The sequence below is a fragment of the Bos mutus genome, chromosome 10 (assembly GCF_027580195.1).
Source record: "Bos mutus isolate GX-2022 chromosome 10, NWIPB_WYAK_1.1, whole genome shotgun sequence".
Classification (NCBI taxonomy): Eukaryota; Metazoa; Chordata; class Mammalia; order Artiodactyla; family Bovidae; genus Bos; species Bos mutus.
In genome coordinates this window covers 82,849,342-82,868,666 of record NC_091626.1, presented here as the reverse complement: position 1 = coordinate 82,868,666, position 19,325 = coordinate 82,849,342, and the positions used below count along the sequence as shown (strand labels likewise).

Below are 19,325 nucleotides of genomic sequence, written 5' to 3'. Positions count from 1 at the left end.
TTGAAAAACAAAACCAAAACAAAACAACCTGAAAGGAACTGGCCCATCTAAGGCCACTGAAATTTGGCTTCAATCCATAAATTGGAGGAGGGATGAAGGCCAGTAGGCCAAATCTTTTAATTTTTCAGTAACAACTAAACTGCCAGATTGTGTGAAATCCTCTAATTTTACATGCTTATAATAAATAAAATGTCTTTTAAAAGCCTGGACTTTCCTGGTGGCTCAGATGGTAAAACATCGGCCTACAATGTGGAATATCCATGTTCGATTCTTGGGTTGGGAAGATCCTCTGGAGAAGGAAATGGCAACCCACTCCAGTACTCTTGCTTAAAAAATCATGTGGAGAGAGGAGCCTGGTAGGCTACAGTCCATGGAGTCACAAAGAGTCGGACATGACTCCACAACTAAACTTTCAAAAACTTTTTAGAAGTTTAGGTAGTGCAGGCCAAACAAAATAAATCTGAGTTCATACACAGTCCATGAGCTACGAGCTTGCAACCTCTGCCTACACAGACTGAAGTCCTGTGAAAGACTTGCTAGGTTAAAAACCAACCTTCCTTAAACTCTTTCTGACTTAGTATCCTAAGCATTTAGCTGAGCAGAATTAATCTTAACTAAAAATCAAACACATAGACAACAGTACTAAGAGTAACACCGAATTTTCTCCATCAAAGCCTAGGTTTAGAGGTGCGAGCAGGCACCACCACCACTCAGGCAGCAGAAGTAAAACTGGCATTAGGACAGCCCTCCGCGTGGATTTCAACCTGTTACAAGATGTCCTTACCTGTCAAGACGAGGCACAGCTGCTGGACTCCACCACTGTCTACAGGAATACATTTTTTGCCCAGTGAAAAACACTGCGTGCTCTGGGTTTCCAAGTCCCACAGGACAATGGTCCAGCCTGTGCTTTCCCCTGCCCAAGTAAACAGTGCAGTGAAGCCTGTCACAGACACACAAGTAAGCTCAAGGGGCTCCTCCTGTTCCCTGATGTGCATCCTTTTCCACACTCTTCCTGGATCACTGGTCCTGGCAGGGCCTTTCTGTGGAAAATTACATGGGCTACATGTCACATCCTGTGGAATGAAGGCCCAGTCTGACACACTGGTACTGCGGTTACCAGATTCAGGGGACTCCAGATGCGAAATATCCTGGAACCAGGGAGCACAGCAGGAACCTCCCAGCTTGGAGCTCTTTATTGTTTCATTCAATGATGACAGCTGGGCTTTCCAAGACCTGGGAGATAGGACAGAACTCATGTCTGTGACAGTGGAAGGCAGTAAGTGAGGCACTAAACCAAGCAAAGATGCACTTAGGGAAGTAAAAGTATCTGCTCTGTAAAGACTTAAGTGAGAAGGTACAGTGTCAGCCTCACACACACACAAAAATGAAAATAATAAAGTAAATCTAAAAAGGAGGTTTCTGTACCTATCAATTCGGAAGGAAAACTTGGTCAGTTTCATGTTGTAGTCAGAATTAACAGGATCATCTTCATCTATCCCCTTGGGACCTTCAATAGGGCTGTCTTGTAGAGTTTTTTCACATAACAGATGTCCTGGATATTGCCTATGTTTTGAAAACAATAGTCATGGTAAAAAATGATGGTCAAACCCAAATCCATGTTATTGCCTTTCTTGTTAAAAATGGAAAGGAAAACAGGGTGGAGGTGTTACAGAGCAGAAAGAGTACAGACAGTAAGTTTCCCTGACCTAGACGCCTCACCTCCATTGCTTTAGACACACTAATAAAACTATGTTGTGTATATGAAGCTAACAATGTAACATTATATGTCAATTACATGAATTAAAAAAATTTTTACCCTTAAGGGAAGTTAGTTTTATGAAGAGACAAGAGCATGTATTATCTACTGCACTGTAGATGTGAAACTAAAAACTTTTACCTGAACTAATGTATTTGAATTTTTCAACAACCTTATGAGGTAAATATACGCCAGTTTTGTAGCTATAGAAACTGAGGCTCAGAGAAACAGTGCAGCTGGATTTGAACCAGGTGAATGTGACATAACCCCAGGTGTTTAATCACCCACCACCACAAAGTGAGATTTAGGCTGAGACCAGGTAAATACTTAATAGCTAGGAAAGCAAAGTATGAATGCAGGTGTAGATGCAGAGTGTATGTAACATGAGGCTGGAGAGCTTTGCAAGAGACAAATGGGGTCAGGCTTTATGGGCTACTAAGGATTGTTAGCTTTCATCTTGGGGAAGGAGGAAAGAAGCTAGACAAGGGGTTTAAGCAGAGAAGCCATATGATAAGACACAGAGGAGTGGCTGTGTGAGACCGGGATGTACGTAACCCCCTGAGCACTTAGTTAAGTTATTAACCATTTCAACAATTTGAAGGTAACAGCGTGACTTGCATTTGTCAAGGACATGATGTTAGAGAAAGCAGGGTGACAAGTGAAGAAATATGATCTGTGGAGAAAGCAGTTCCCCCGCCAACAAAAGATATGTACTCTGTCCCCACATGTTCATACCTGCCTACACTCTGAAAAGATATGCATTTAAACAACATCACTTTGGCTACTCCGTAGAGGGTGAATTTGAGCGGGGAAGAACAGAGACCAATTACGAGGCTGGTAAGCTAATTCAGATAAGTGATGACAGCAGCATGGATCAAAGTGATGACAAAGAAGTTAAGAAAAGTGGAAAAGATTCAGGAAGCCCTCAGGACCTAGAATGACTAGGACCTGGTGATTAGATGGACATGGATCTAATACTTAAGAGGCTGGAGATCTAGAAAAGACAGGAAACAGAAAATGGTCCCCGAGGAGGAGGAAAGAATGGGATTCAGAGCACACGCAGAGGGATGGGCCTGCATGGGAACAGGAAACCCCTTTCCTGTAACAGGGCAGAATATGGAGAAGACGCGTGCAGGGAAGTGAGGAATTTCATGTGAGAAACAGAAGGAGCTCCCGTGAGACAGGGTCTACTTCCTTTATAAAGTAGGAGGTAAAGTCATCCAAGAACAGTTGAGGGTAAAGAGATGAATAAAGGTTTGAGAAAAACGGATGTTTAAAACATTGCTGCCAAAAAAAAGGACTCATGAAAAATATCACTGTAAAGTTTCCAGGCAACATAAGAGACCACATAAGGCATGAGTGTGAACTTTTAGTGGTATCAATTTTTATTTGTGGTGTTCTCACAAGTGCTCAGTTGTGTGGATGCAGGGAATAAGACAGAATTAAAAAATGTGTTAGACCAAGTGCTATCACACAGCAGGATCAAGAGTTTAGGGCGCATTCAAAAAAGTGAACACAATGACAGGTCACAGAATCTACACTATAAAGAGGGACGTGAAGACAGAGGGAGATGCAGTCGTCACTCGTGATGTCAGTGTATGGAAATTCCAGTGAAGCCAGACGAGAGAAGTGGGGGTACCTCAGTAAGCAAGATGTAGTTCAGGAAGTTGTGGTCAGAGTGGGATGTGTGGAAAAGTGATTTAGGGGAGGAATAGTTTCATATACTGACAAAGCCCAGGGTATGACTACGAGAATGGACAGCTAAGGTAAACTGGAAGAAAAAGTTACTGACAGCAAATTGAACGAACAAATCATGTGGAGCTTACATGAGCTTACAAACTCTATAGGAAACACAAAAAATTAGGGAAGTAATGAAAGACTATACAATTAAGTGCTAAACTGTAGTTCAAAGCAAAAAGTGCCAAAGAAGTTCAAAGAGAAGAAAAAGTATAAAATGAGCAGAAATTTACAAGTGGAAGGGATTTTAGTAAGGAATGACTTCATAAAAGAGGTGGATCTCAGAGCGGGAACAGGACTTGATAAAATGAAAAGGGGTGGCTGATATTCCTTATGGTGGGAAAGAACTAGAGCTGGAGGCAGGAATGGAAAAAATACTTTTAGATTTCATAGTGTACTTACAAAATATAGGGTCAAGTTCCTCGAGAAGTTATATTAATTAAAGAGCACTCACGTAGATAATTAACAAATAGAGAGAGACTGTTCATTTAGATGGACAGGACAGATCCCCAAACTGACTATAGGGAAGGGAGCAGGAGTTCTTCACTGGCTGATGTTACAGTGGCCGAGTTCAAAGGAATCTGTCCCAAGGAATGTGCCTGGTGCCCCCTTCAGGGTTCTCTTGGGGTGCTGCCAAAACATCCCGAGGAGCAGAACCCTGCACTCAAGGATCAGGGGAGGCAAGTGGGTTTTCCTTCCTCTTCACCTGTTAAACTGTTTACCAAGGAATCTGATTAGGAGGTAACTCTACATATACAAGATATATTTCAGTCAGTGAAAATGGCCTACTGATACACAAGCATACAACCTGAAAATGTGATAATCATCCCGGCTTAAAAATTCTAAAAAATACGTTAAAAAGCCACTAAAAACAAAAAACCACACTAGTAAGACGTTCTGGCTGATATGTGAGGATGAAATTAACTCATCGAAGTACATTCCCAATTACTCAAGGATATGTTTATTTCATTCACATTAAACTAGGACCAAAAATCCTAATGGCTTGAAATGTCCCTTAATTCTGAAAGTCATAAATGTTGATTAGCCTACTTGCAAGTTGCAATAAACAGGTGCTGTGTACATGGGTATGCACAATCAGATACAAACATGTTCCCTTCCAACATAAGATGAGAAGCAACTAGAATTTCTAAATCAAAAAGCTACACACAGAAGTACTCAATTTTCACTAATATATTCAGAAAGTTGCCGGTGTGGGCCCTCCACAGGAAACACCTGAGAACATCCTAAGATTGGAAAAAGGTGGATCCCATAGGCGGCCAGGACCATAAGCCACATAAGATAAAATTCTAACAGGGTAAATCCCATTTTTCTTCTGCTCTGGCATTGGAAAGAAGTGAGGAGATTACTATAATAGCTAAGAGTTTTTAAAATTGTGCTCGGTTACTTTTTACATATGATGACATAAGCTATCTATAATATAAATATAAATCAAAATAAAAACTTCAATATGCATCCAGAAATAAAAAATAGCCAGTGGTCATCTGTACATATTTTTATATAGTAACAAGCTCACTATGTAGTACCTAGAATGTAGATAAAGGAAGAAAACTGGTTAAAAGAAAGGGGAAAAAAAAAGGCTAACAAGTACATTTTTTAACCTCTTTTTGGCTCTAATTATTTACCTCAAATTAGAGAAGGAAGTAATCTACATACCTGAAGTACAAAGTCAAGTTAAGAGCAACTGCAGTATTGGAGAAGCCCACGACCACTACAACATCCAGGTCCTGAGACACTTTCAGTGAAGTAAATGAAGAACTCTTGGCTGGCTCCTGTTGCTGCTCATTACACATATCTTCTTGAGCAAGTGCTAAATCCACATGAGCTACTTGTTTACCATCCACAATGTCAAAAATGTCTTTGAGTTAAGAGTTAGAGAAAATGTCAGTCTTAAGTATGCCCAAACACTTAAAACACAGAACAGGACAGAGTTACAGACTTCATCGTTCCAACCTTGTAGGTATAATAACAGGAGAATGGACATTAAAGAACCCATCATGTTAACCAGGTGACTATGACTTTAGTGACCCAATAAACAACCTGGCAGAGTTTATTCAACAGTGCTCGCTCAATCTCCACTCTGTGCCAGCCCTCAAGACATCACGAACATTTTCCACTAGAGTTCTGCAACTGTGCTGTTCAAAAGAAACAGCGCGAGGCACATTTGTCATTGTAAATTTTCTAGCAGCCTTATTAAAAAAGTAAAAAGAAACCAGTGAACCTAATTTTAATACATTATTTAACCCAGTATATCCAAAATATTATCTCTACATGTAATTAATATAAACATTGATACATTTTACATATTTTTTCGAAATTGTTCAAACTGAGTTATTTTATACTTATAGCACATTTCAATTGGGACAATTTTCATTGCAATTATTTGATCTGTATTTAGACTACAAAAATTTATATTTAATAACTTGGAACAGCCAAGTCGTTCCAAACATACTCTAAAGTTCTCCAATAACTGAATCAAGTATCGGATGTTAAAGTAATTAAATACAACTAAGAATTCAGTTTCTCAGTCACACTAGCCAGTTTCAAGTGTCCAACAGCCACACATGCCTACTGCCTACCGTGTCGGACAGTGCATTTCTGTAACCTGGCAACAAAAACAAAGTTAATCCAATATTCTGTAACATTTTTTATAATACAATAACCTGTATTTTTACAAAAGAAATTTTAATACAGACTATGATACATATAAAATACTACTATTTGGTCACTACCATGGTGGCTCAGTGGTAAAGAATCAGCCTACAATGCAGGAGACACGTGTTTGATCTCTGGGTTGGGAAGATCCCCTGGAGGAGGAAATGGCAAACCATTTCAGTATTCTTGCCTGGAGAATCCCATGGACAGAGGAACCTAGCAGGCTACAGTCCATGCGGTCACAAAGAGTCAGACATGACTGAGTATGCATGCACACAAACGATATATGTAAAATAGAAAAAAAATGAAATAAAAGTTCCAAAAACACTACTATAAGGGTCGTTCTTCAAATAATCTTCAAATAATTTTTAATATAATTCTGCTGGTGACCTACGAATCTAAGGACAAAAAAAAATCTGTGACAGTTTCCAAAAACAAACTTAAAAAAACGGTTATGCAAACAATATGATTTCCTAATACGACAGAAGCATTAGAGGCAGTAAGAGATAAGATTATACTCATACACGAAAATGAGTGTATTACATCATAAGCAGTCATCTAAATCCCTCCTGGAACAAGCACAAAACTGATATTTAATAAATAATATTTTAAATAAATGGGTAATACAGAATATACCCAATTTAAAAACATAGATAAGCTAGATGGTTATGACTATGAAAAAATGTATATTTATAAACTGAAAAATATCTGAATGGAATATAAAGCAATGCAGCTGAGTATCTGAAGTTCATGAAGAGCTTTTTCTCCGAAAGGTTTACTGAGAAATTAACCATTCCACCTATAAGCCAGTCCCTAAACTTAAAAGCCTAAAAAGGCTCATTTTCCTAGGTATTCTCCTCCCACCGACATCAACATCTTTACCAAAAAGGATACAGATCCAGCCTAAACTACTCAAAACAAAGAGAATTCCTCTGCAGAGCTGCGTGTCAATAATCCTGTCCACTGCCTGCGCAGGTAAGGGTAATGTGCAACAGCTGAGTACCCTAATCTCAGCATCTCTTTCAGGAAACATAACATGTAAGACAACACATTTGTTGATGAACAATAATGATGTGTTGTTGTGAAATGACAGAATCCTCAAAGATAATAAGGAAATACCTATAAAACAAAAGGATATTACATCAAACTCACTGGTCACAATTTTACAACTGGTAAATTTGGTGCTGTTAACACAAACAGATGAAACAAAAAAGAATCAGCATTTATCTTAGTCCAACTCTAGACAATTACTGATCAAACTCAGCTAAGCAAGTGGTCACTGGAAGGTAGGTGAGGGAATGAATGAAGATGACCTATGATCTCTCTGTGCCTTCTGTTTCTGGCCAGAGTGTAATTTAAAAACCCACATGATTAAAAAAGGTTCTTACCCATGAGACCCCAGAAGAACCATCACAGACTCTTTTTTTTAAAAGGAAAAGAAGAAACATAAGCAGGGTGGCAAGAATGCTACAGCCTTAAAAATAAATGCCTGAGTGCTTTGATTTCTGCTCCCTGAAGCCCTCAGGATAGGATGTAGCAAACAGCTCTGTGACCAGTCCAGATCAGCAGATTAACCAAGAGAAATATAACATCAGCCACAAAAGTGAGCCACATGTATAATTTTAAATTTTCCAGTAACTGCACTGAAAAAAAAAAAAAAAACAGGTAAAACTAATTTTATTATATTATTTACCTCATCTTCAAAACATCAACATGTAATTAATACAAAAACTATTAATGAGATATTTTACTTTTTAGTACCAAGTTTTCAAATCTGGAATGTGTACTTGACATTTGAAGGACACATTAATTCATATTAACTACATTAACAGCCTCGTGTAACTAGTGCCTACTGTACTAGACAGGGCAAATATCCCTCCCTGATTTTACCTCTGTAAGAACTGTTCCTGAAATATATAAAATTACATAGTAATACAGATTCAAACATGCTGCAAGACTACCTGCAAATACTTACTGATATTTTGATCTTCAACAAGCTTCTGCAATGTCTCTTCACTATAGCTATATAAAATGGTTGCATCACATCTTCCATGTTCCAAATTAAATTCACAGATGAGCAGTTCATAATTTTCAGTAAGAGCAAGCAGTCTGGGCTTGTTGTTTGGTGTCCCGCTGTGATGAGAATCCTCCCACACAAACCTACGGAAAAAGTTTAGACTATGATTATATTCTACATCCACAATAATACTTACCCACAATGGTGAGGGTAAAATGGCAGAAAGAGGAGAGAACTTTTTGGTTCACCTAAGAGCATTCATTCTATACACAACCTAAGGGAATGTAAACTGCTCTAGATTTCAGCCCCTTTTCCCTTTCTCCTTCCCTTCTCACTTCTTTCCCCTCAACATCCTTCAGGGCAACACAAGAATACAGGAGTGGGTGGTGAAGAGGGGGCAAAGAGCAAGAAATGGTGGCTGCTCTTATTCCATTTCATCCTAAATCCAGACTGATGATATGCTTAAAGAAACTGTCATGATCAAGGATAAGTTTCAATAACCGAATGTCTATTATTTATAAGAGATGGTCTTCACAATAAACAAAAAATGTTCTGCTAACATAAATGCTTTCAATCACTTTTTAAAAAAGTGATTATTGCATTTATAGACTTTAAAGAGGCATATCACAGAATAGCTCTATCCAACAGAACTTTCCATGAGATGGAAGTGTTCTACGAATCTCCAAGGTCCAATACAGCAGCCAACTGCCACATGGGGCTACTGAGCACTTGAAATATGCTCAGTGAGTGCAACCGAGGAACTAAATTTTCAATTTTAAGTCACATGTGGCTAATGGCTAGCATATGGGGCAGTGCAGTTATAAAATATATAACGCAGTACAAAGTCAACATACCAACACGACTAACAAGGATGGAAAAAGACTATTAATGCTACAGCTTCAAATTAAATTGTTACATTTAAAAATAAAAAAGCCCAGATTTTGAAAACAATGCAGATGAAGCTACCATGCTGATAAAGTTCCTTTTTTTAAAAAAAGCTTTTTTCCACAAAAGAAATGTTTTATATCTAAAAACAGTGAACTTGGTGCTATGTCAGAGAAAAAATATTGACATTTTGTATTTTTGTCTTTATACCTAGAATGATGTTTCATAAACAGCCAATACCTGACTGTTTACACTGAAGTCTGAAAATGTTAAATATGGAAATGGATAAACAAATTAAAATATATTTAAAAGCAAAATACAGTGAAACGAGTAACATCATTAGCACATGGGACCATATTGCCACGTGGAAAGACAGATTTTTCACGGAACAGATTACAGAATGCACAATGATTCAACAATATACACAAAAGACCCTGTATATCGGTATAGTCTACCAACATGCGATTATGGCAGAAAAGTGAAAGTCGTGTCCGACTCTCCTGGCATTGCAGGCGGCTTCTTTACAAACTGAGCTATCAGGGAAGCCCCACTGGCAGAAAAATAGGAAGCAAACTCTGTACCCTATAAATTTGTCCTTATTTTTACCCTATGAATTACTCGAATTAAAACTTAATTCAGTTAAAAAAAAAAAAAGCTAAAACCTTGTCTTCCATGCTCTTCCTCCCACTAATCTGCATTAGTTTACATAAGCCCCCAATTATTTCATGTCAGTTCTGCTTATCTTCTATTAGGATCTCTGACTCATTCCTCTCTTTACAGGACTGTGTTCATCGGTACTTAATAATGCTGAATCAACTAACTTAACGAGAGAGAATCCTTTTCCTAGCAGCTAGAGACTAGGAGTAAAGAAAACATGAAACCCACTGAAGCATTCAGGGATTTACCAAACGACTCTCTACTGTGAGGCACTGTTGTACGACCTGGAGATTCCAAGACTATTTGGCTACTAAAGCCGTAAAGAAACATTTCTAAAACGTTTTATTAAAGAGTCCAAAGCCTCGGATGGCACTCTCAAACTTAACGATATAAAACGTAAGAGTTACAGACGACTGAAATTGTTTTTCTGTCTTACCGACCACACAGCACCACGTGTATTAAGAACTGTCTGACTACACCTTTCAGGCACTACTCCTAGGTAACGAGCAGCGCGCATAATAAGCACTTGTTAGGAAAATACATTAATGAGTAGAAAATGCAGGCTCTATCTATCCTTCAGAGGGGAGCGGGGAGAGTAAGCTCAAAAGTGAAGGAAACAGCTATCTGTATCCTGCATTAGAATAACAACACGACAATGGAAATGAGACGATGCCCCCCAGCTGGCGTCTTCAACAAATTTAACTGAAGAAAATGGGCGTGGGGTAGAGCACGGTGACGAGAAATCAAACTCTGTAGAACGAATAAAAAAGCTCAGAGCCCAAACAGGGACTCCTACAACCCCCGAGTGCGGAGAATCTGGGTGCGGTCTCCGCCCACCGGGAACGGAAAAGGGGAACACGACCGCCGTGCGGCTCTGAGGGGGCCGGGCCCGCCTCAGGCGGGCGCCCCGCCGTCACTCCGCTCCCGCCGCCCCCAGGCCAAGAGGCGCGCTCCCTTCACCGCCCGGCCCGGCCGCAGCTCTTACTGCCGAAAACAGCCTTCCAGGCGGCAGTCGCCCCCGCCTCGGCCGCCCGGCGCCAAGGGAAGTACGTGAAGGCTGCCTGCGGCCGTCAGACTCCCCAGGGCCGCCTGCTCTCTGTGCAGCTGCGCCCGAGACCCCAGTCGCCCTACGGCCTCGGCGGGGACCGGCACCAACAAAACGGGCAGCGCGCCCTGCTCCGCAGCCATCCTGGCCCACCGCCCCTTCCGGCCCGCGTGCCGAGTCCCGCGCCCCGCGCCTGCGCGCTGCTCCCGACCCGGTCTCCGCCTCGTGACACCCCCACCCCCCGCCGCGTCGTACGCCTGCGCAGTGCGCCGACCCGCTCCCCGCCTCCTGACCCCCACCTCCCGTCGCGTCGTGCGCCTGCGCGATGCGCCGACCTGCTCCCCGCATCGTGACCCCCGGCGCCGCCCACCCCAGCGAAAGCAAGTCTTAGTTTGTTTCAGGGAGAGAAAGTTGGAGGTCTTCGTTAGCGGTTGAAGAGGGACGTGGCAACTATTTTCAATGTTATGTCACCCTCTGCTCTCACCCTTGCTGCCGCCCATCTACTGAGGCCAGCCCCTGCCTCTGTATCCACTTCTTCAGTTCAGCTCAGTCGTGTCCGACTCTTTGCGACCCCATGGACTGCAGCACACCAGGCCTCGCTGTCTATCACCAACTCCCGGAGTTTACCCAAATTCTTGTCCATTGAGTCAGTGATGTCATCCAACCATCTCATCCTCTGTCGTCCCCTTCTCCTCCAGACCTCAATCTTCCCAGCATTAGGGTCTTTTCAAATGACTCAGCTCTTTGCATCAGGTGGCCAAAGTATTGGCGTTTCAGCTTCAACATCAGTCCTTCCAATGAACACCCAGGACTGATCTCCTTTAGGCTGAACTGGTTGGATATCCTTGCAGTTTCAGGGACTCTCAAGATTGTCTTCTCCAACACCACAGTTCAAAAGCATCAATTCTTCGGTGCTCCGCTTTCTTTATATAGTCCAAAGGCGATAGCACTCTTGCCTGGAAAATCCCATGGACGGAGGAGCCTGGTAGGCTGCAGTGCATGGGGTCGTGAAGAGTCCGACAGGACTGAGCGACTTCACTTGCATTTTCATGCATTGGAGAAGGAAATGGCACCCCACTCCAGTGTTCTTGCCTGGAGAATCCCAGGGACGGGGGAGCCTGGTGGGCTGTCGTCTGTGTGGTCGCACAGAGTTGGACACGACTGAAGCGACTTAGCAGCAGCACATCCATACATGACTACTGGAAAAACCATAGCTTTGACTATTTGGACCTTTGTCAGCAAGGTAATGTCTATGTTTTTTAATATGCTGTCTAGGTTAGTCATAACTTTTCTTCCAAGGAGCAAGCGTGTTTTAATTTTATGGCTGCACTCACCATCCGCAGTGATTTTGGAGACCCCAAAAATAAAGTATGCCACTGTTTCCACCATTTCCCCATCTGTTTGCCATGAAGTGATGGGGCCAAGTGCCATCTTAGTTTTCTGAATGTATAGTTTTAAGCCAACTTTTTCACTCTCCTACTTCACTTTCATCAAGAGGCTTTTTAGTTCCTCTTCACTTTCTGCCATAAGGGTAGTGTCATCGGCACATCTGAGGTTATTGATATTTCTCCCGGCAATTTAGATTCCAGCTTGTGCTTCTTCCAGCCCAGCTTTTCTCTTGATGTACTCTACATGTAAGTTAAATAAGCAGGGTAACAATATACAGGCTTGGAGTACTCCTTTCCTGATTTGGAACCACTCTGTTGTTCCCATGTCCAGTTCTAACTGTTGCTTCCTGACCTGCATACAAGTTTCTCAAGAGGCAGATCAGGTGGTCTGGTATCCCCATCTCTTTCAGAATTTTCCACAGTTTATTGTCATCCACACAGTCAAAGGCTTTGGCATAGTCAATAAAGCAGATGTGTTTCTGGAACTCTCTTGCTTTTTCTGTGATCCAGCAGATGTTGGCGATTTGATCTCTGGTTCCTCTGCCTTTTCTAAAGCCAGCTTGAACATCTGGAAGTTTACGGGGCACATAATGTTGAAGCCTGGCTTGGAGAATTTTGAGCATTACTTTACTAGCGTGAGAGATGAGTGCAATTCTGTGGTAGTTTGAGCATTCTTTGGCATTGCCTTTCTTTGGGATTGGAATGAAAACTGACCTTTTCCAGTCCTGTGGCCATTACTGAGTTTTCCAAATTTTCTGGCGTATTGAGTGCAGCACTTTCACAGCATCATCTTTTAGGATTTGAAATAGCTCAACTGGAATTCCATCACCTCCACTAGCTTTGTTTGTAGTGATGCTTCCTAAGGCTCACTTGCCTTCCAAATCCAAGATGTCTGGCTCTGGGTTGGTGATCACATCATTGTGATTATCTGGGTCATGAATATCTCTTTTTGTATAGTTATGTGTATTCTTGCCACCTCTTCTTAATATCCTCTGCTTCTGTTAGGTCCATGCCATTTATGTCCTTTATTGTGCCCATCTTTGCCTGAAATGTTCCTTTGGTATTTCTGATTTTCTTGAAGAGATCTCTAGACTTTCCCATTCTATTGTTTTCCTCTTTTTCTTTGCATTGCTTTCTGAGGAAGGCTTTCTTAGCTCTGCTTGCTCTTCTTTGGAACTCTGCATTCAAATGGGCATATCTTTCCTTTTCTCCTTTGCCTTTCACTTCTCTTCTATTCACAGTTATTTCTAAGGCCTCCTCAGACAACAATTTTACCTTTTTGCATTTCTTTTCTTTGGGAATGGTCTTGATCGCTGCCTCCTGTATATGTCACGAACTTCCCTCTGTAGTTCATCAGGCACTCTATCAGATCTAATCCCTTGAATCTATTTGTCACTTCCACTATATAATCATAAGGGGTTTGATTTAGGTCATACCTGAATGGTCTGACCTTCAACGTGGGATAGATCCTCTAGGCCCGGGCGTCGGTGAGGAGATACCCCTCGTCCAAGGTAAGGAGCAATGGCTGCGCTTTGCTGGAGCAGCAGTGAAGAGATACCCCATGCCCAAGGTAAGAGAAACCCAAGTAAGACGGTAGGTGTTGCAAGAGGGCATCAGAGGGCAAACACACTGAAACCGTACTCATAGAAAACTAGTCAATCTAATCACACTAGGACCACAGCCTTGTCTAACTCAATGAAACTAAGCCATGCCTGTGGGGCAACCCAAGATGGGCGGGTCATGGTGGAGAGATCTGACAGAATGTGGTCCACTGGAGAAGGGAATGGCAAACCACTTCGGTATTCTTGCCTTGGGAACCCCATGAACAGTATGAAAAGGCAAAATGATAGGATACTGAAAGAGAAACTCCCCAGGTCAGTAGGTGCCCAATATACTGCTGGAAATCAGTGGAGAAATAACTCCAGAAAGAATGAAGGGATGGAGCCAAAGCAAAAACAATACCCAGCTGTGGATGTGACTGGTGATAGAAGCAAGGTCCGATGCTGTAAAGAGCAATATTGCATAGGAACCTGGCATGTCAGGTCCATGAATCAAGGCAAATTGGAAGTGGTCAAACAGGAGATGGCAAGAGTGAATGTCGACATTCTAGGAATCAGCGAACTGAAATGGACTGGAATGGGTGAATTTAACTCAGATGACCATTATATCTACTACTGTGGGCAGGAATCCCTCAGAAGAAATGGAGTAGCCATCATGGTCAACAAGAGAGTCCAAAATGCAGTACTTGGATGCAATCTCAAAAACGACAGAATGATCTCTGTTCGTTTCCAAGGCAAACCATTCAATATCACAGTAATCCAAGTCTATGCCCCAACCAGTAATGCTGAAGAAGCTGAAGTTGAACGGTTCTATGAAGACCTACAAGACCTTGTAGACCTAACACCCAAAAAAGATGTCCTTTTCATTATAGGGGACTGGAATGCAAAAGTAGGAAGTCAAGAAACATCTGGAGTAACAGGCAAATTTGGCCTTGGAATATGGAATGAAGCAGGGAAAAGACTAATAGAGTTTTGCCAAGAAAATGCACTGGTCATAACAAACACCCTCTTCCAACAACACAAGAGAAGACTCTATACATGGACATCACCAGATGGTCGACACCGAAGTCAGATTGATTATATTCTTTGCAGCCAAAGATGGAGAAGCTCTATACAGTCAGCAAAAACAAGACCAGGCGCTGACTGTGGCTCAGATCATGAACTCCTTATTGCCAAATTCAGACTTAAATTGAAGAAAGTAGGGAAAACCACTAGACCATTCAGGTATGACCTAAATCAAATCCCTTATGATTATACAGTGGAAGTGAGAAATAGATTTAAGGGACTAGATCTGATAGAGTGCCTGATGAACTATGGAATGAGGTTCGTGACATTGTACAGGAGACAGGGATCAAGACCATCCCCATGGAAAAGAAATGCAAAAAAGCAAAATGGCTGTCTGGGGAGGCCTTACAAATAGCTGTGAAAAGAAGAGAAGCGAAAAGCAAAGGAGAAAAGGAAAGATATAAGTAGCTGAATGCAGAGTTCCAAAGAATAGCAAGAAGAGATAAGAAAGCCTTTTTCAGCGGTCAATGCAAAGAAATAGAGGAAAACAATAGAATGGGAAAGACTAGAGATCTCTTCAAGAAAATCAGAGATACCAAAGGAACATTTCATGCAAAGATGGGCTCGATAAAAGACAGAAATGGTATGGACCTAACAGAAGCAGAAGATATTAAAAAGGGATGGTAAGAATACACAGAAGAACTGTACAAAAAAGATCTTCACAACCCAGATAATCATGATGGTGTGATCACTGACCTAGAGCCAGACATCCTGGAATGTGAAGTCAAGTGGGCCTTAGAAAGCATCACTACGAACAAAGCTAGTGGAGGTGATGGAATTCCAGTGAGCCATTCCAAATCCTGAAAGATGATGCTGTGAAAGTGCTGCACTCAATATGCCAGCAAATTTGGAAAACTCAGTAATGGCCACAGGACTGGAAAAGGTCAGTTTGCATTCCAATCCCAAAGAAAGGCAATGCCAAAGAGTGCTCAAACTACCGCACAATTGCACTCATCTCACAAGCTAGTAAAGTAATGCTCAAAATTCTCCAAGCCAGACTTCAGCAATATGTGAACCGTGAACTTCCAGATGTTCAAGCTGGTTTTAGAAAAGGCAGCAGAACCAGAGATCAAATTGCCAACATCTGCTGGATCATGGAAAAAGCAAGAGAGTTCCAGAAAAGCGTCTATTTCTGCTTTATTGACTATGCCAAAGCCTTTGACTGTGTGGATCACAATAAACTGTGGAAAATTCTGAAAGAGATGGGAATACCAGACCACCTGCCCTGCCTCTTGAGAAATTTGTATGCAGGTCAGGAAGCAACAGTTAGACATGGAACAACAGACTGGTTCCAAATAGGAAAAGGAGTACATCAAGGCTGTATATTGTCACCCTGTTTATTTAACTTATATGCAGAGTACATCATGAGAAATGCTGGACTGGAAGAAACACAAGCTGGAATCAAGATTTCCGGGAGAAATATCAATAACCTCAGATATGCAGATGACACCACCCTTATGGCAGAAAGGGAAGAGGAACTAAAAAGCCTCTTGATGAAAGTGAAAGAAGAGAGTGAAAAAGTTGGCTTACAGCTCAACATTCAGAAAATGAAGATCATGGCATCCGGTCCCATCACTTCATGGGAAATAGATGGGGAAACAGTGGAAACAGTGTCAGACTTTATTTTTCTGGGCTCAAAAATCACTGCAGATGGTGACTGCAGCTATGAAATTAAAAGACTCTTACTCCTTGGAAGAAAAGTTATGACCAACTTAGATAGCATATTGAAAAGCAGAGACATTACTTTGCCAACAAAGGTCTGTCTAGTCAGGGCTATGATTTTTCCAGTAGTCATGTATGGATGTGAGAGTTGGACTGTGAAGAAGGCTGACAGCCGAAGAATTGATGGTTTTGAACTGTGGTGTTGGAGAAGGCTCTCGAGAGTCCCTTGGACTGCAAGGAGATCCAACCAGTCCATTCTGAAGATCAGCCCTGGGATTTCTTTGGAAGGAATGATGCTAAAGCTGAAACTCCAGTACTTTGGCCACCTCATGGGAAGAGTTGACTCATTGGAAAAGACTCTGATGCTGGGAGGGATTGGGGGCAGGAGAAGGGGACGACAGAGGATGAGATGGCTGGATGGCAGCACTGACTCGATGGATATGAGTCTGAGTGAACTCCGGGAGTTGGTGATGGACAGGGAGGCCTGGCGTGCTGTGATTCATGGGGTCACAAAGAGTCGGATATGACTGAGTGACTGATCTAATCTGATCTGAATGGTCTAGTGGCTTTCCCCACTTTCTTCAATTTAAGTCTGAATTTGGCAATAAGGAGTTCATGATCTGAGCCACAGTCAGCTCCCAGTATTGTTTTTGCTTACTGTTTAGAGCTTCTCCATCTTTGGCTGCAAAGAATATAATCAATCTGATTTCAGTGTCGACCATCTGGCGATGTCCATGTGTAGAGTCTTCTTTTGTGTTGTTGGAAGAGGGTGTTTGTTATGACCAGTGCATTCTCTTGGCAGAACTCTTTTAGTCTTTGCCCTGCTTCATTCCATATTCCAAGGCCAAATTTGCCTGTTACTCCAGGTATTTCTTGACTTCCTACTTTTGCATTCCAGTCCCCTATAATGAAAAGGACATCTTTTTTGGGTGTTAGTTCTACAAGGTCTTGTAGGTCTTCACAGAACCGTCCAGCTTCAGCTTCTTCAGCGTACTTGTCAGGGCATAGACTTGGATTAGTGACAGTGAATGGTTTGCCTCTGAAACAAACATTCTGTCATTTTTGATATTGCATCCAAATACTGCATTTCGGACTCCTTTGTTGACCATGACGGCTATTCCATTTCTTCTAAGGGATTCTTGCCTACAGTGGTAGATATAATGGTCATCCGATTTAAATCCAACCATTCCAGTCCATTTTAATTCACTGGTTCCTAAAATGTCGATGGTCACTCTTGTCATCTCCTGTTTGACCACTTCCAATTTGTCTTGATTCATGGACCTAACATTCCAGGTTCCAATGTGATATTTCTCTTTACAGCATTGGACTTTACTTCCATCATTAGTCACATCCACAACTGGGTGTTGTTTTTCTTTGTCTCTGTCTCTTCATTCTTTTCTGGAGTTACTTCTCCACTGATCTCCAGTAGCATATTGGGCACCTACCAACCTGGGGAGTTCATCTTTAAGTGTCTTATATTTTTGCCTTTTCATACTGTTCGTGGGGTTCTCAAGTCAGGAATACTGAAGTGGTTTGCCATTCCCTTCTGCACTGCTTATTGGGCTGCTGTTTCTGCTTACAGGCCCTGGGTGGGACAGTGTCCTTGGGACTGGACCAATCCATCATAGTAGAGCTGACTTGATGATGACGTCAAATAATACCATTATATTAATAACAGGATGGGAAAAGGGTGGAAGTGGTAGAGTTCCTGTTTCCTACTTCTCTTTCCTTTAAGAACTATATGACTCAGGATCACAGCAGAGGGGGCAAGAAGAGATGGGGAGTAGGCATTTGGAAAAGTCTCCTTAAGGATACCAGTGCCTTTCTTAACACCTTCTTTTCCACAATCTATGAGGTCACACAACTGTCAAAGGCCAACTCCTATTTGTGCTTTGATTCCCATCCTCCTCCTGTTGTTGGAATTTGTAAACTTTCTCTCTCCACCATGCCTACCCTTCCCCCACGCCTTTATAGGAGTGCTTTCATGATTTTATATATCACTTTAAAAATAGTCTTTTAACCTACACTGAGTACTGCTGCTGCTGCTGCTAAGTCGCTTCAGTCGTGTCCGACTGTGCGACCCCATAGACGGCAGCCCACCAGGCTCCCCCATCCCTGGGATTCTCCAGGCAAGAACACTGGAGTGAGTTGCCATTTCCTTCTCCAATGCATGAAAGTGAAAAGTGAAAGTAAAGTCGCTCAATCGTGTCTGACTCTTCGCGACCCCATGGACTGCAGCCTTCCAGGCTCCTCCATCCATGGGATTTTCCAGGCAAGAGTACTGGAGTGGGGTGCCATTGCCTTCTCTGACACTGAGTACTACCTACTGTCAAAATTTCTCTGCTTCCCTTTCAGAAGATTCCAAATTGACTCTTTCTGTAGTCAACCCTCCTCTCCTTCCCTCAACCTTTCTATTCAGGCCAACATCTCCACCTCAACTGTCCCTTAAGTTCAATGAGCATAAATGCCGAAACCAACCGTTACTGCTCTCTCTCTTCATTCCACACTCGTCCCTTGAAATACTTTTTTCCAGCTTTGGTAACCCCCTAGTTTTCTCCCGATCCTTTCCCACAGATAATACTTCCTCAGTCCCCTAGGTTGGCTTTTCTTCCTCTATCATCTTTCCCTCTCTCCTAACTTGTAATACCTCTGTGTGATGATAACTCCCACTTCAGTGTCTTTATCCCTGACCTTTTCCTTCAACTCCAGACTGCTCTTTACCTACTTGATATATCTACTTGGATTTCTAACAGGACTCATATTAAATGTCTAAAATGATGATGATTACTCCCCAAATGCACTTCTCTGCTTTCCCCACATTATTCTGGGGCACCCACCATTCACTCTGCCAGAGAGGCATCCTGGATACTTCACAACCACC

The 19,325-nt window shown here is 42.0% G+C and overlaps 1 protein-coding gene across 2 annotated transcripts in view; it reads right to left on the bottom strand.

The window, feature by feature from the left end:
* Positions 1 to 11,396, bottom strand: part of SPG11 (SPG11 vesicle trafficking associated, spatacsin) — a 76,600-nt gene extending 65,204 nt beyond the window's left edge. Inside the window, exons 1-6 of one of the 2 annotated variants that reach the window (XM_070378336.1) lie at positions 11,255 to 11,396; positions 8,142 to 8,326; positions 7,061 to 7,285; positions 5,168 to 5,369; positions 1,426 to 1,563; positions 785 to 1,233 (exon numbers count right to left, since the gene is read on the bottom strand). In XM_070378336.1, the coding sequence (XP_070234437.1) occupies positions 785 to 1,233; positions 1,426 to 1,563; positions 5,168 to 5,369; positions 7,061 to 7,199 (928 nt within the window). In that variant the 5' untranslated portion in view covers positions 7,200 to 7,285; positions 8,142 to 8,326; positions 11,255 to 11,396. Of the gene's footprint in view, positions 1 to 784; positions 1,234 to 1,425; positions 1,564 to 5,167; positions 5,370 to 7,060; positions 7,286 to 8,141; positions 8,327 to 10,710; positions 10,964 to 11,254 lie in introns of those variants that run through there. The other variant, XM_005888611.2, reaches the window with a different exon arrangement.
* Positions 11,397 to 19,325: the final 7,929 nt, after the last annotated feature.